Source organism: Aedes albopictus, chromosome 2, assembly GCF_035046485.1.
Source record: "Aedes albopictus strain Foshan chromosome 2, AalbF5, whole genome shotgun sequence".
In the NCBI taxonomy this organism is placed as follows: Eukaryota; Metazoa; Arthropoda; class Insecta; order Diptera; family Culicidae; genus Aedes; species Aedes albopictus.
In genome coordinates this window covers 304249472-304265881 of record NC_085137.1, presented here as the reverse complement: position 1 = coordinate 304265881, position 16410 = coordinate 304249472, and the positions used below count along the sequence as shown (strand labels likewise).

The following is a 16410-nucleotide window of genomic DNA, read 5'->3' as shown; positions in this document are numbered from 1 at the left end:
CTTGGTCTTCGTCATGGGGTGGTCACGACCAATAGCAGCACTGGTGTTAATGTATATTCAATAACAGATACAAACGTACTACCTATATGTAAAAAAATAAAGACAGCATTCTTCAAAAACATTGTTAGTTCGTGCAGTAATCCATTGTTTTCCGTCGAAACAATTCTAGAATCTACAGGGGAGGATGGATGCGTGGACATATCGTATCAAACGCTCCAGATGTGTTTAATATGGGTAAAAAATATATGCATGTGTAAATAATGTAATTGAATGGAATACGATGAATATTGGAAAGCTTTCACCCATTTTGCTTGTGCGGTCCAAAGTTAATCATCCAATTTAAAAGGCGTGCTTCTCGCGAGACCGCGAAACAGGACACTAATAGCAATATCTCCATCGAAGTATGCTCGGCCAGCGCTCTTCTGCTAAAATGATGCACGCACGAGGAATCCTGGAGGACGGAACATGTACGAAACAACTACTGTTACCGTTTTTCCTCTGTTAATTTACTTGTTCACATATTTTCAAGCCTTCACACAACTTTTCAAAAATGCTCCTCCTGCCGGTCCTGGCCATTATAGCGACGCGAATCTTCTGCACGCTCTGGACGGCGTAGTGCCGGCTGCTACGCCATAAGCGGAATCGCGAAAAAGCACTCAATTTGTAATTCCTTTCCCAATGCAATGAAACATTGTGCATCAAACGCACGCTTCAGAAGCCCTTTATTTTCCCTACCAAAATCTTCAATAAGCATTTTTCGCAGTTTTAATTCATTGGAATCGAAATTCTGAAAACGACGGTACGGTCAGGTATACGCGTAAAAATAAACCGGGTTAATTAAAAAATCCGCGTAAAAAACCGCGTTAATTCAAAAATCCGCGTAAATGATAACCGCGTTAATTCAAAAATCCGCGTAAATGAAAACCATGTTTTATAAATTTTAACTCAATAATTTCCTTCTTGATTTTATATTTAAAAAAATGAACTCAACGAATTATTTTAAGTCAACATTTTAAGATTTTTGCCTGTCACTCAAAATTTCTACAAGTTACACAAACTGCCAAGCTATTGTTTTAAGCTTTAAAGCTTTTACCATCATTGATGACGTCAAACCCAACATCAGCCTATCATTCACATATTTTTTATTTTGGCCACCAAACCCAACATGGACCCAATACTTGGTCGATGTTGGTCCAACAGTGGCTCAACATTCGATAAAAAAATACCCAACTTTGACCCGACATTCGATATTTTTTTCAGTCTGGCGGAATTTTGCAGGGTTTTTTCGTGTTTCGTGCCCAGCTACTCATTCGAGTGACAATGTATTCAATTGGCAAGGATTCGCTTCTCATTGAATGAAATCGTTTTAAACATGAATAGAAGTAAAAATGTTTAAAAAGATTTGTTGGTTAATGTTCAAATGAATGAGGTGAAGTTTTGCAACACTGGTTTAAACCGGTTCGTTGCTAAGACTCCATCTCAAAGTTGTCGCATAAGTGTCGAAGTACAGGCAGTAAATCATGTTCACTTAACCTTCCGTAAATCGCGTGGTTGCCCACCACCGTCAACACCACGCTAATGTTGAACACGAAAAGCGAGATAATTTCAACGTGTTGTACAAAATACAACAGCGCGATTGCTCGAGGGTTGATAGTTAAAAGTCACAAAGCATTCTTAGAAAATTTTGGGATACTCCAGGTAATCCTAAGTGTTCTGGAACTCTGTTTTTAAAGTCTATGGCTATGACAGTAGTTTCTCAAGCTAAAAATAGTAACTATACATAATTAGACAGGGTTTAAATGAATAACTATTCCAACATAGTTTTAAAATATTTCAAATCAGCCAATTGAACAGCCAGAAATGGACATAATAGACATAATTATCTAATAGATAGATACAATAATCTCTGATCATAATAGATTACGAATCGTAAATTTGTACAATGAAAAAAGTTCATGTAATCTCAAGAATTGGATGTCCTTAGACATCTCAACAGATCTCATGCTGTCTATTGAACTTTAAGATGTTCAGTAAGTCATGAAAGATTACAAGTAGTAGCTTTGTATTATGAATGAAGTTACCGGTACACCCGTAGACTTTAGGATCTAAACTCCAGAATAGTTTAGATGACCTAGGATATTCCGACTGATTTGAAAGTGTCTATTGAACTTTCAAAAGACTTACTGAGCATAATAGATTACAAATTGTTGATTTGTATGATGCAAGAAGCTACCGCTGCACCCGTAGACTTTAGGATCTAAACTCCAGAATAGTTTGGATGACCTAGGATATCCCGACTGATCTGAAACTGTCTATTGAACTTTCAAAAGACTTACTGGGCTTAATAGATTACAAATCGTTGTTTTGTATAATGCAAGAAGTTACCGCTGCACCCGTAGAATATAGGATCTAAACTCCAGAACAGTTTAGATGACCTAGGATATCCCAACTGATCTGAAACTGTCTATTGAACTTTTAAAAGACTTACTGGGCAAAATAGATTACAAATCGTTGCTTTGTATAATGCAAGAAGTTACCGTTACAGACGTAGACTTTAGGAATTAAACTCAAGAACAGTTTGGATGTCCTTGGATATTCAGAAAATTACTCTGCATCATATTCTACCTTTTTAATGCTGTTAAGCACCAAAACTACAGAAATATGTAGAAAAACTCTATAATAATGCATGGGAAAATTCCGGCTTAAAATTAAAAATCCACGTAAACACCGTAAAAAAATCCGCGTAAAAATAAACCGCCGTAATTCAAAAATCCGCGTAAAAAACCGCGTTTATTCAAAAATCCGCGTAAAAAACCTCGTAAATGAAAACCGCGTAGAAAAAAAACTGACTGTATTGGAACGCGAAAAAACCTGACAAGCAGAGAAAATGCATCCGTTCGCGGCGAAGCTTACTGCGATCCTTCTCCAAATTTTTGGTTGTTTAGGGGCCGTTCATAAACTACGTAGACCAAATTTTGGTTGTCCCAGACCCTACGTAGTTTACAAACAGCCCCCTATCAATTAGTTTAGATGAGTTTTCGAATAATGCTTGTTTTAATTACGCCGTAATCACACCCGAAAAAACAGCTCAAAGGAGTGCGAGATAGCTATGGCCGTCGATGACCAATTTTTAGGCTACTAGGGTGAAGTCAGTACACAGCTTTGGAATAGTTATTTTCATGTGTTATGTTACATTTGAAACATCCAAAGCTGACATTTTATTTACCGAGTTCGAATGTTTTTGTATTAACTCTTTAAATAATTGAATAACAGAGATCTAGTGTTCGGTTTCAGTTGGAATCAGTAAAACAAAACCACAGCTGAAATACCAAAATCGAAATGTGTTGGAAATTCCCATTTTCGGTCATAATAAGATAATTCGTTTAATACATGAATATGTGCTATTGAATAGTATGTAGATTTGAATGTATCGGGATACCGAGCAAGGATTGCAAATTCAACTGTTATTTGGCGATCAAGCTGCACTTGAAAACATATAAATCATACTAGAGCCAAACTTACCGAATTATCAATCAGAAAACGCTTTGCACTTCAGTAGAACTTGCATTTTCAACGCTAGAAGTGACCTTGACCGTTGGCTTTAGGTATGCACAACCTGGCATGTGCAAGCTTCCTACGTTCCCACCCTCTCTGATTCACGGTCACCGTTGGTCAGTGCTAAGGCTAGATGTTGTGTACGGTGTCTATAGGCATATTGGTAACGCAGATAAGTGAGCTATAGCTGCAGCAGCTACAACAAACAGAGACAACCAGTTTTGGATCATTGCCAATTCTTGTGCTTCTTGGTGTTGAATCCGGGAATCGATTGGTCTCAGTAGGTATCCGATAAAAAAAAATAATCCGTGTCATCTTTAGTGCGTTTTAATATTTTACCTTAATGTGTTCAGTAATGGTATGTGATTAGTCGTAAGTGAATACGCACAAACACTTAATGAATGTGTGAACATACTGGAATTGGTGCAAAAAAGCGATAATCGATTATCGATCTTAAAATTTCAAATAAAGTAGCGAAATATACTTTTCTACAAAATTGCACGTAACACAAAACCTGCTTAGACGTTTGTTGCATTTACAATGCATATATCAGGTGCATATGCAACACCATCGTTCGTCGGCTTGCATAACAAACAATTTTCATTTTTTTCTCATGCAATTTTTGTCGCTTCCGTTTTACATACACAATGCACTGTCCATGTGCAGTGCTCTCCATACGATGCCGTATGGTATCTTTTCAAACAATTTGTGCAACCAATCGACGACGTCGACGGTGTCTGTCATTCACAATTAATATTGATGACCGACGTTCGTACCAGACGCACAATATTTGGAGATGCCATATTTCCGCTTTTTTGTTTTATTGATGCACCAACGATGGCATATATACGTCGAGAGTTCAACTGCCTTTGTTCAATGTCGATTACTACCGTTTTATTTAGTGGTCAATTTCATTATAGGTTTTACTAATGAATAAGAAATCGCCTTTATATGACATGTGCACACGAAGCAGTTGTAAACGGTAATGAAAATAGTAGGTAATTCGTTTTGATAGCAAAGCGTCGTCCATTACACTATCCTCCATGTTTCCCTCAATTTAATTGAATGCCAGCATGAAAGTGAAATTCAATATACCTACTCTTTGCGTTTCTCATTTCAGTGCTATTAGTTCAATTCATTAGCGCTATGCTACTGATAAATGCATACAGGATAATTTCATGAGACTAATGTAGACCAAAAGTTCCATACATGACTTTCAGGCAACATAAGTCTCATGTAATTATCCTTCATGCATTTATCAATTGCGAATTGATGACATGGTCCATATGGATTTGGTCGAATGACGTTTGGTCGAATATATGACGGAAATTACATTTGGTCGAACGGACATTGTTACCGGTACCGTCGAGATGGGCACCCTATCCCCAAACGGTTCAACCACTTCAGTGACAAGCCGTCACTATTGATATGACATCAAGGGAAAGGGGTAAAAACAAAACGAAAAACTACAGAGACAGAACGTGAATTTTGCTACTCATGCTATTACTTATTATAGTTGATTATTCTACCTTAAAATTACGTATTTGTGCTTAAGACTAGTGTTGTTTCCAGCTTACAAACTAGTGAAGGTAAAACTATTGAATTACATGCAAAACTGTATACTAAATGTTAAAATTATCTAAACTAATTAGGCACTAAAAACTAACCTAAAACCGAGTTGGACAGTGCAATAGAAGGGTCCAGAACTATAAGGGACACTGAAAAGTAAGACAATTAGTAATAATAATGAAACATTGAACTGAAATTAACTATATTTACAGTTTTAAAGCGATAATAAATCGTCTACGAAAATCAGTGGTCGCCCTTTCATTCCTGTCGCAACACTTCTTTAAAATTTTCACCCGAGATGAGTCATCATCCCGCCACTAGCAACAAGTATGGATGCGGTGGATGTGACCGGCCGGACGAAGCGGACAACCTGGTCCAATGCGACGTCTGTGATGCGTGGTGGCATTTCAGTTGTGCCGGCGTTACGGGATCAATTACCGATCGTTCGTGGATGTGCACCCGCTGTAAACGCACCTCCCGCGCTTCCTCCAGAGCCAGTGTCACGAGTCGATCGTCTTCGCAACTAGCGGAGAGTATGGCACGTCTGCGCGAACGCCAAGAGCTGCAGAAACGGCGCACAGAGGTTGAGCTGGAAAAGAAATTCCTCGAGGAGCAACGAGAATTGCTGGAAGCTTCGATTGCCGCCGAAGTAGAGAGAAGAAGCCAGGTGAGTCGAACGGATAGCCGAAGGAGAGTCCAAGATTGGATCGAGAGCAGCGCGGACCAGACAACGAGCGCGGCTGAGGGAAATCGCCAGCCAGCAGCTTCAGTGGTTCAGCAGCACGACACTCATCCACGTCAGGGGAACTCGGATGCCGCAGCGGCGGCAGATAATTTGGACATTCAACTGCACAGCTCCCCTCTTCGCGATCGGACAATCCCTGCTTTCGAGGCCACGGGAGACTTTAGCGATCTTCAACCACTGCCGGAGGTAATCAGTCAACACAATGCCAAGGATCTTATCCGTGAATTACGTGTGAGACTGGAGCGCTGCTTACTGCAGTCGGAGCCAACATCGCCTCAATTGGCGGATCTGCAGCAACAGCTGCAGCTATGCAGAGAAGAGATAGAAGGAATGCATTCTACTGTGTACCGTTTAACGACGGTGTCGATGCCAGCGGCCCAAACCGACAACATAGGAACGGTAGGCAGTAACGACGAGCTCGTACAACCGGTAGCCAAACCGCTAGGTGCTATCCCAAAGCACCGGCCGAACGAGTTCCTTCAAGGTAAGTGTCATGCCTCCGAAAACCAAATCGAAATAAACAATATCTCTCAACCGAAATCACATCCAATCATGCAAATTCCCCCTCAAGAGCAGCAGCGTATAGCCCACGCGCGCTCTAGTGCAATAAATAACGAGCAACCGACTGTTACCCAACACACTCCTTTTCCCCCTGCAATAACCCAAGTACCACACCTACGACAGTATGCTTTCGGGTACCAACCCCCAGTGCAACAAGAGTTAGTGCTTCCGCCCCCAGTGCAGCAGCCAACAGTGCAGCAATCAGCTATGCAGCAGCCTCCAGTGCAGCAGCATGCAGAGAGTCAGCATCCAGTGCAGCAGCCACCAGTGCAGGAGCCGTTGTTGCAGTCACGTACGGGGCAGCAATCCGCAATGCAGGAGCCACCGGTGCAACAGTACATAGAGCAACAGCCTCCAGTGCAGCAGCCGCCGTTAGTGCAGCTGTTCTCTGTGCAGCAGTCAATGATGCAGCAGCCGTTGGTGCAGCAGATTGTAGATCGTCAGAACCCAGTGCATCAGCATTCGGTGCAGCAACCGTCGATGCAGCGGCACGTAGAGCATCAGCATCCAGCGCAGCAGCCACCAGTGCAGCAGCCATCAGCGCAGCAGCCATCAGTGCAGCAGCCATCAATGCAGAAGCCATCAGTGCAGCAGCCGTCAGTGCAGCAGCCGTCAGTGCAACGGCCGTCAGTGCAACAGCCTTCAGCACAGGAGTATTTTGTTCACCCGCGTATGCAGCAGTGTCAAGTTCGCCATTCTCAGGTGCAGCAGCCTTCGGTGCAGCAATCTTCAACGCAGCATCCATCTGAGCAGCAGCATGTAGAACGTCATCATCCAGTGCCACGGCCATCTGTGCCGCAAATCCAACGACCAATGCAGCTGAGTTCGGCTCAGCAACCGTCTGAGCAGCTGCCGCCCATGCAGTAGCCGTCGATGCCGCCGCCGTTAGTGCAGCCGTCTACACTTCAACAGCATTCAGTGAGTTGGACATCAATGCAGGCACGTCCGGTTCAACAGTATCCAATCCAGCAGTATGCAGAGCAGCCGAATCTGCTGCCACAGTTTCCACTGCAGGCACCATTGTTACAACAGTTTCCAACGCAGCAGCCTTCGAGGCAGCAACTTCCTGTCGGTACTCCGCCAGTGTCGTCTGTAGGCACGGTACCAGACGTGAACGGGCAGGACAGAAGAGTGGACGAACTGCCCACACAGCAACAGCTAACCTCTCGTCAATCTTTAGCACGAGATCTGCCTACGTTTTCTGGTGATCCAGCCGAATGGCCGATATTTATCTCCAACTTCGAGTACACGACAAGAACATGCGGGTATACAAACGGAGAAAACATGGTGCGCCTACAAAGATGCTTGCGAGGACGTGCATTAGAAAGTGTGCGCAGTCGTTTAGTCTTTCCAACTGCCGTACCTCAAGTGATAGAGACGTTGCGGATGAGATATGGTCGTCCGGAGTTGCTTATCAACGTTTTGTTGCAGAAGGTGAAAGCGATGCCCAGTATTCGAGGAGACAAGTTGGAAGCCCTCATTGAGTTCGGGATGGCGGTTCAAGAACTGTGTGACCACATCGAAGCAGCGGATGAAAGAGCGCATTTGTCGAACCCCACTCTCCTGCAGGAGCTCATTGGGAAGTTGCCCGCAGATCAGAAGCTGATGTGGGCAGGTTTCAAGCGCGGCCGTGCGGGGGTGGATCTCAAGACATTCAGCGAGTATATGGTCGGCGTAATGCAAGATGCTTCAAGTGTGGTGCTCTACGAACAGGATTCACGAAAGGTCGGGAACAGAGAGAAGACGAAAGGGTTCATCAACTCGCACGTAACCAGGACTGACGAAACACTCTCTTCGACGTCATCGCAGCACAAGTCGAGCGGGTGCCTCCATTGCGATAAAGATGGCCATAAGCTTCGAGAATGCCAAGCGTTCAGGGCTCTTTCCGTCGACGATCGCTGGCGACGTATTCGGTCACTGAACCTGTGTCAGATATGCTTGTACAGTCACGGAAAAAGATCTTGTCGGATAAATAATCGGTGCAATGTAAACGGATGTCAATTCAAACACCATCCACTGCTGCATGGAAAGTCTACGACTCCGACAACACAAGCAGGCAGCACTCACACTCACCAATTACTCGATTCGGGTATCCTATTCCGGATCATACCAGTCACGCTTCATGGGAAGTCTGGCAAAATTAACACCTTTGCCTTCCTGGACGAGGGCTCTTCATCAACGTTGGTCGAAGAAAATCTGGTAGCGCAGCTTGGCTTGACTGGAGAATCGCAACCAATCTGCCTCAACTGGACCGGGAACACCTCGAGGGAAGAAAAGGATTCTCGTCTGGTATCGTTCACCATTTCCGGACCAGGGCAGAAGCGACTTCGTAAGCTCGTGAACGCTCATACCGTGAGGAACTTGAACCTACCAACGCAAACATTCGAGCTAGAAGAGGCGGCAGAAAAGTTTGCCTATTTGAAGCAACTGCCCATTTAAAGCTACCGCAATGCGAAACCGGAAATTTTGATCGGAGTGGACAACCTGAAGCTTGCTGTACCGCTGAAGATAAATGAAGGAGATGGAACTGGACCGATCGCCGTTAAGACGCGACTGGGATGGTGTGTCTATGGGCGACAAAGTTCTCGAAACAACGAAAGATTCTGCTTCCATGTTTGCGGATGTACGAGAGACGATGAGCTACACGATAGTGTGAAGCAGTTCTTTGCGGTGGAAGAGAATGGAGTGAAGCAGCTGGAAACTACGCTCAGTCCGGATGAAAGGCGTGCTCAGGAATTGCTGGAGATGACGACTAAGCGAATCGGTAGCCACTTCGAAACAGGCCTACTGTGGAAGGAGGACGAGATCGAACTACCGGACAGCTACGGCATGGCGTTGCGACGACATCAGTGCCTTCAATGGAGGATGGAGCGGCAGCCAGCTCTGAAAGAGAACATTGGCCGGCAGATACAGGAATACATCGACAAAGGCTATGCTCATCGAGCCACTTCAACAGACCTAGAGACGGCAGATGCCAGGAGAATTTGGTTTCTACCGCTAGGAGCCGTCACGAACCCAAATAAACCTGGAAAGGTGCGGCTTATATGGGACGCAGCAGCAAAAGTTTCTGGTGTATCGCTGAACAGTGTCTTGTTGAAAGGACCGGACCAGCTAACATTGTTACCAGCTGTACTGTTTCGCTTCCGGATGTATTCCGTTGCTGTGAGCGGAGATATAGAACAGATGTTCCATCAAGTGGGCATCCGACCTGAGGATAGAAACTCCCTGCGCTTCCTGTGGAGCGAAACTTCTGATGAACCAGTGCAGATTTACCTCATGGACGTCGCTACGTTCGGCGCAACGTGCTCGCCTGCATCGGCGCAGTACGTGAAAAACCTAAATGCCTCGGAACACCAGCAGCAATACCCAAGAGCCGTGGAAGGAATATTGAAGAGCCATTATGTCGACGACTATCTCGACAGCTTTGGCAGCGAAAGCGAAGCGGAGAAGGTTTCTGCAGAAGTGAGACTAGTACATCGTAACGGCGGTTTTCATCTTCGCAATTGGAGGTCGAACAGCAAAAGGGTTTTGGCAGCACTTGGAGAAACAGCCCAAGAAGACAATAAAAAGCTGTATCTTGAATCGGATGAACAAGTTGAACGCGTGCTCGGGATGCTTTGGTCCTCAAGTACGGACGAGTTAAGCTTCTCCACTTGCTTGAGAGAGGACGTCAGGCAGCTCTTGGATAGCGGTAGTCGTCCGACGAAACGGCAGGTGCTCCGATGCGTAATGTCTTTGTTCGACCCTCTCGGACTTTTGGCATTTTTCGTTATTCACGGGAAGGTTCTTATTCAGGACTTGTGGCGAGCTGGGACAGAATGGGATGAAGCAGTCGGCGACGCAGTATTTGAACACTGGAATCGTTGGACGAAGATGATCGAGTTTGTAGCAGCGGTAAGAATACCGAGATGTTATTTCCTTCGAGCAACAGAACAAACGTACAAAGATGCCCAAATTCACATTTTCGTGGACGCCAGCGAGATAGCGTACTCGTGTGCAGCTTACATCCGAACGGCTGTTGGAGATGGAACGTTTGCCTGTGTTTTGGTCTCTGGTAAATCCAAAGTAGCTCCGCTTAAGCCGATGTCTATTCCGAGATTAGAACTGCAAGGATGTGTCCTCGGTACACGTTTACTGAAATTCGTCCAGGATAATCATCCTATCGTATTCTCCAGGAGGTTCCTCTGGACGGACTCTACGACAGCTAGAGCGTGGATTAGCTCAGACCCGAGGCGCTACAAACCATTCGTAGCCCATAGAGTCGGAGAAATTTTGGAGACTACGAAAGTTAATGAATGGCAGTGGGTTCCGTCCAAGCTCAACCCAGCAGATGAGGCAACCAAGTGGGGTCGTGGACCTTACTTCAGTCCGGAAAGCCAATGGTTCAAAGGGCCAGAATTTCTGCGGTATTCAGAGGAATCGTGGCCCAGAAAAGCCAATCCAATCGAGTCTACAAACGAAGACATCAGACCATCAGTACTGTTCCATTTCGCATTCGTTCCAACACTGGACTTTGAGCGTTTTTCGTCATGGAATAGAATGCTACGCGCCGTAGCCTACGCATTGCGTTTCATCTTCAACATCGCAAAACCGGCTCAAAGGCTCCGTGGTCCACTTTCACAAGCTGAGTTGCTCAGTGCAGAACGGACGATTTGGAAGCTCGTACAGCGAGAAAGTTACCCGGACGAGATTGCTACCCTGGAGAGGAATAAATCCGAATCGACGGGACAACTCCTAGATCGGAAAAGCAACTTGATAAAGCTGATGCCTGCTCTTGACGAGCTCGGATTATTGCGGCAGCGTAGCCGTATTGTTGCTGCGGAGAACGTGACCTACGATACCCGGTTTCCGATAATTCTGCCTGCGAAGCACCGTGCTGTCAACCTGTTGGTAGAAGACTATCATCGGCGCTACCGGCATGGAAACAACGAAACCATTGTCAACGAGCTACGTCAACACTACGCCATTTCGGGCTTACGTAGAATCGTAAAGAAGGTCACATATAGCTGTCAGCTGTGCAAGATTCGCAAGGCGCGTCCTTGCAATCCACCGATGGCGGCACTTCCTCCAGCCCGCTTGGCGATGAATGTCCGTCCGTTCAGCTATGTTGGCCTGGATTATTTTGGGCCATTCCTAACAAAAGTAGGACGTTCAAACGTGAAAAGGTGGATCGCCCTCTTCACATGCCTCACCGTACGAGCTGTACACCTTGAGATAGCGTATAGCTTATCAACGGCCTCTTGCATATCTTGTGTACGACGCTTCATCGGTCGCCGAGGATCGCCGATAGAAATCTTCAGCGACAACGGAACGAACTTCCAGGGGGCGGAACGCATATTGCGAGAGCAGATCGACACGGAATTGGCAACGACGTTCACCAACTCAAACACGAAGTGGAGCTTCATTCCTCCTGGAGCTCCACATATGGGAGGTGCTTGGGAGAGGTTGGTACAGTCTGTGAAGGCGGCAATGAAAGATGCCTATGCAGAGGGGAAGTTGAGCGATGAGGGATTGCAAACGATGGTTGTTGAAGCAGAGAGCATTGTAAATTCGAGGCCTCTGACATACTTGCCGTTAGACTCTGAGGAGTCGGAAGCATTGACTCCCAATCACTTCCTTTTGGGGACCTCTAGTGGCGCTAAGCAAAGTAGTGTAGGCATCGAGGAATCACAAAAGCGTCTACATGACACGTGGGGAGCAATACAGAGTCAGCTGGACAAGTTTTGGCAACGCTTTCTGGTGGAGTATCTACCAGTCATAAGAAGACAGCCGAAATGGTTTAACGAAACTAGACCATTGCAGGTTGGCGACCTTGTCCTTGTCGCAGACGGCGCTCGGCGATGTGAGTGGATACGAGGCAAGGTTACGCAGATCTTCGAAGGAGCAGATGGTCGTATTCGCCAAGCACTTGTACAAACTCGCCAGGGAAGCTTCAGAAGACCAACGACTAGGTTGGCTGTACTCGACGTAGGTGGACAAGGTGCTACCCCAGGACTCGTAGGGGAGCACCGGGGGGAGACTGTTACCGGTACCGTCGAGATGGGCACCCTATCCCCAAACGGTTCAACCACTTCAGTGACAAGCCGTCACTATTGATATGACATCAAGGGAAAGGGGTAAAAACAAAACGAAAAACTACAGAGACAGAACGTGAATTTTGCTACTCATGCTATTACTTATTATAGTTGATTATTCTACCTTAAAATTACGTATTTGTGCTTAAGACTAGTGTTGTTTCCAGCTTACAAACTAGTGAAGGTAAAACTATTGAATTACATGCAAAACTGTATACTAAATGTTAAAATTATCTAAACTAATTAGGCACTAAAAACTAACCTAAAACCGAGTTGGACAGTGCAATAGAAGGGTCCAGAACTATAAGGGACACTGAAAAGTAAGACAATTAGTAATAATAATGAAACATTGAACTGAAATTAACTATATTTACAGTTTTAAAGCGATAATAAATCGTCTACGAAAATCAGTGGTCGCCCTTTCATTCCTGTCGCAACAGACATTATTATGATTATAATGACATTCCGTATTATATGAAACAACAGCCTATATTTAAGAGAAGGAGAAATATTTGACGAAAAAAAAAATGTTTAAATATCTAAACATAAATAAATTATAACACTTGCAAGATCACCCTTAAAGCAAGAGTAAACTTTTATGAATAAATCAGCAGATGGATTTCAAGTACGAAAGGACAGCACGTGCTAAAAAAAAGAAAAGTCTTTGGTAAAAAAAAATCAGTACACTGAATCAAATTTCAACCATCGTGCAAAAATAACGACAGTGTCCCCACCTGCTTTTTGCGATAATCCACCCAATGCAACATATACCTACACTCCCGATCAAAAGTTTGGGTTCACCCCCTCAAAAACATGTAATTTTTGTAGTCCCATATCTCCGCCAATTTGCGTCCGATTTCAAAACCTAGGTACCATTCAATAGATAATAATAATAGATGTAACTTTGAACATGATTTATGTGAAACTTTTACGAAAACAGTTGTATGTAAACTTAATACAAAGTTGCCAAATTTTCCAAAAAATGAATATAAACTTACGGCAGTGTCGCTGGAAAATGGGTTGACCAAATTTTATGATGAGAGCAGTAATATAACCTTTTTTCTATTAGCTTTCAACTGCTTCTTGCCGAACTTGGCTAAAAATGTAGGAAAAAAGTTATTAAGTAAATTAACTCTTGATTTAATCGACCAAAAGTTTGAGGTCACTTTCGTAAAACATGGAAAAGCGATTTGGTAATATCTTCGTCACTTATAGTTTGATTTAAATTCTTTTTGGCTTATTCAAAGGTAATTAACTAAATTTACGTTTGATGTCTTTAATTTCACGTGTTCAACTATTTTTCTATATAAAAATGGTATGTAAAGTTAACACATTTCACCACATTTAGAAAATGAAGAAATTTTACGTTAAATTTTAGTATGTAAAATTTAACAAATATGTGTGGTTCAATGTCTATGCAGCTTTGGAATAGTTATTTTCATTTGTTATGTTACATTTGAAACAGCCAAAGCGGACATTTTATTTACCGAGTTCGAATGTTTTTGTATTAACTCTTTAAATAATTGAATAACAGAGATCTAGTGTTCGGCTTCAGTTGGAATCAATAAAACAAAACCTCAGCTGAAATACCAAAATCGAATTGTGTTGGAAATTCCCATTTTCGGTCATAATAAGGTAATTCGTTTAATACATGAATATTTGCTGTTGCGCTTCACATTGTGCTGTTCGTAAAACATGGAAAAGTGATTTGATGATATCTTCGTCATTTATAGTTCAATTTAAATTCTTTTTGGCTTATTCAAAGGTAATTAACTAAATTTACGTTTGATGTCTTTAATTTCACGTGTTCAACTATTTTTCTATATAAAAATGATATGTAAAGTTAACACATTTCACCACATTTAGAAAATTAAGCAATTTTACGTTAAATTTTAGTATGTAAAATTTAACAAATATTTGTGGTTCAATGTCTATGCAGTAAGTATCACTCATTATGTTCCAAATTGGTGATTTGATGTTGCATGAAGAAGAAGAAGAAAAGCGATGATGTTTTGAAAAATCTCTATCCCTATAACACAGGGGAAGATTTTAAAATGCCTCTATAAAATCTTAAACAAAATATAATTAAAAACGGTTTGATGTACGGTGTTAGACTTTGGACGGACCACAAATTAAGTACCTTATCAAGAAAAAAATGTTAAATTTATATGTATACGTTCAATATGTAGTACATTTCAGTTCAACTTGAGTCAAACCGTTACAATTTGTTAAATATTTCACCAAATAAAATGTATGTGTCGCATGTACGATATGTATGATGAGTTAGTATTTTGATATCGTCATTAATAATCAGTTATTAACAAAACTTTTGAAAATAGGAGAATATAGTTAAGGCTTCTTAAATTGAACACTTTCCCATCCCATCCCAAAATATTTACAGATCTCCTGTAAATTGATCTAATTTCACCAGTTCTTCGGTGCTTTCATAGATTTCACCGATTATCTCCTATAATTTTATCGATTTCGCCGTAACACTGTAGTTTGCTTGTTTACATACCAGTTTCGATGATTTTTTTCACCGAATACTGTAATTTATTCTAAGTGTGTATGCCTTTGAAATCTCCCGGGTTTGTTAATTGATTTGATACTCTTTGTCTTAAGGGTACGACTGTTAGAATATAAAGGTTTTTGTTTATCTGTATTAACGAGATTTTTAGCTCTTTGGCTAGTTCATCTCGAGACCCACGCCTTACTTCCCTTCTGAAGGAAAAAAACGCATTTTTTGTGAGTTTGTCGGAAGTGGGATTCGATCCCAGGTCCTCGGCGTGATAGTCAAGTGTTCTAGCCATCACACCAGGTCCGCTCCACAGAATATAAAGATGGCCGCCACAATGGCTGCCTTGCAATCCATTAAAATTTTCAAGAGCACAAATCTGATTATCTAGTAGACCAACAAGACTGGAAATACTACTTGTTTCTTGCTCACACACAAAAACACATTGAGAAACATTATTAGTCCGCTCCGTTTGATGGATCTCCAAATTTGTATTCTCGTGATGCAAAATTCGTCATTTGGAAAGTGGACGCAAGAGACCTTCACCTTAACGCTGACCACTTCATTTAGGAAAGCAATGTTTGCTTCAGTCAATATCCGTCTTGCCCCACTTTTCACTACAATGATAAACACAGTCATTGGTTCGGTTAACTAAACCACAAGTTTACTGGTACATTTACAACACAGACATAATAATGAAAAATGCAAACAACACACTTCCAGTTTTTATGTTCCGCGTTTCTTATCAAATACCGCAAAAAAAAAGCCGCCGAATGTAGAGCTCTTAGATAACAAGGGGCGCAGTTTTACACACAAACAAGCGTGTACCGAGCAACAACAGCAACAGCACTGCTTCAAAACTATTATGTGCGATGACGCTAGATTTGCGGGAAGAAAGCTTTGTTGTTGACTTACCAGAAGGAAAATCGCAAACATTTTACTCAAACCCCACGATTATAACTGCCTTCCACTTTTATGTCATCTCTTCTTTCCTCTTTGTGAATTGCCGTAATTATTTCCCTTTCCCTTTTACTTTTTCATTGATGTTCACTCAGTTGTTTGGATCAACTTGTATCTGTTAATTTTCTTCAAATGTTATTCAATCGAGAATTTGTTTAATAACATTACTATTTTGTATTTGCTGACTCACTGAGATGATATAATAACCTTTCAAATAGCATTTTAACGTTATTTTTACAACTTTGCTTAATGCATCCTCGATCAATCATTAAAGATCAATGTCTACGAACCCTTTCCAAATATTTTCATGTGTGGATAAATTTAGCAATCGCCTTTTACCGTTGCCGCGAGGCCCTGGCATTTGCAGTCGTTAATTGGTTTAATTTAAATTTTTGCTCTCACATGCTCCATGTGGTTTCGACTCAATACGA

The 16410-nt window shown here is 42.6% G+C and overlaps 4 protein-coding genes across 7 annotated transcripts in view; 3 read left to right on the top strand and 1 right to left on the bottom strand.

The window, feature by feature from the left end:
• Positions 1-16410, bottom strand: part of LOC134288187 (uncharacterized) — a 504266-nt gene that overhangs the window by 327166 nt on the left and 160690 nt on the right. The gene's annotated exons all lie outside the window — the stretch shown is intronic.
• Positions 4904-7297, top strand: LOC115266419 (PAX-interacting protein 1-like). Of its 4 annotated transcripts, XM_062852174.1 has the most exons (4): positions 4904-5144; positions 5208-5280; positions 5337-6353; positions 6537-7297. In XM_062852174.1, the coding sequence occupies exons 3-4, from the start codon at positions 5423-5425 to the stop codon at positions 7295-7297; spliced, it is 1692 nt and encodes a 563-aa protein (XP_062708158.1). In that variant the 5' UTR covers positions 4904-5144; positions 5208-5280; positions 5337-5422. The 4 variants fall into 4 exon arrangements, with proteins under 4 accessions (XP_062708158.1, XP_062708155.1, XP_062708156.1 ...); XM_062852171.1 differs by having other exon boundaries at positions 5337-7297; XM_062852172.1 differs by having other exon boundaries at positions 5208-7297.
• LOC109430659 (uncharacterized) lies at positions 7364-12898 on the top strand. The gene is made up of 3 exons (XM_062854714.1): positions 7364-8838; positions 8872-12688; positions 12752-12898. Exons 1-2 carry the CDS (start codon positions 7364-7366, stop codon positions 12524-12526), a joined length of 5130 nt encoding a protein of 1709 aa, XP_062710698.1. The 3' UTR covers positions 12527-12688; positions 12752-12898.
• Positions 8943-16410, top strand: part of LOC109423868 (tyrosine-protein kinase Abl-like) — a 34151-nt gene continuing 26683 nt past the window's right edge. The window contains exons 1-3 of the mRNA XM_062854710.1: positions 8943-8991; positions 9063-12174; positions 12233-12397. Coding sequence (XP_062710694.1) covers positions 8943-8991; positions 9063-12174; positions 12233-12397 — 3326 coding nt within the window. The remainder of the gene's footprint in view (positions 8992-9062; positions 12175-12232; positions 12398-16410) is intronic.

Bases quoted from the DNA above. Each gene is read 5' to 3' on its own strand.
- LOC115266419 (XM_062852171.1), top strand. From the start codon at position 5,423: ATGAGTCATCATCCCGCCACTAGCAACAAGTATGGATGCGGTGGATGT.
- LOC109430659 (XM_062854714.1), top strand. From the start codon at position 7,364: ATGCAGGCACGTCCGGTTCAACAGTATCCAATCCAGCAGTATGCAGAG. The intron at 8,839-8,871 runs GTTTGCCTATTT...GCCCATTTAAAG, and splicing joins CTAGAAGAGGCGGCAGAAAA to CTACCGCAATGCGAAACCGG.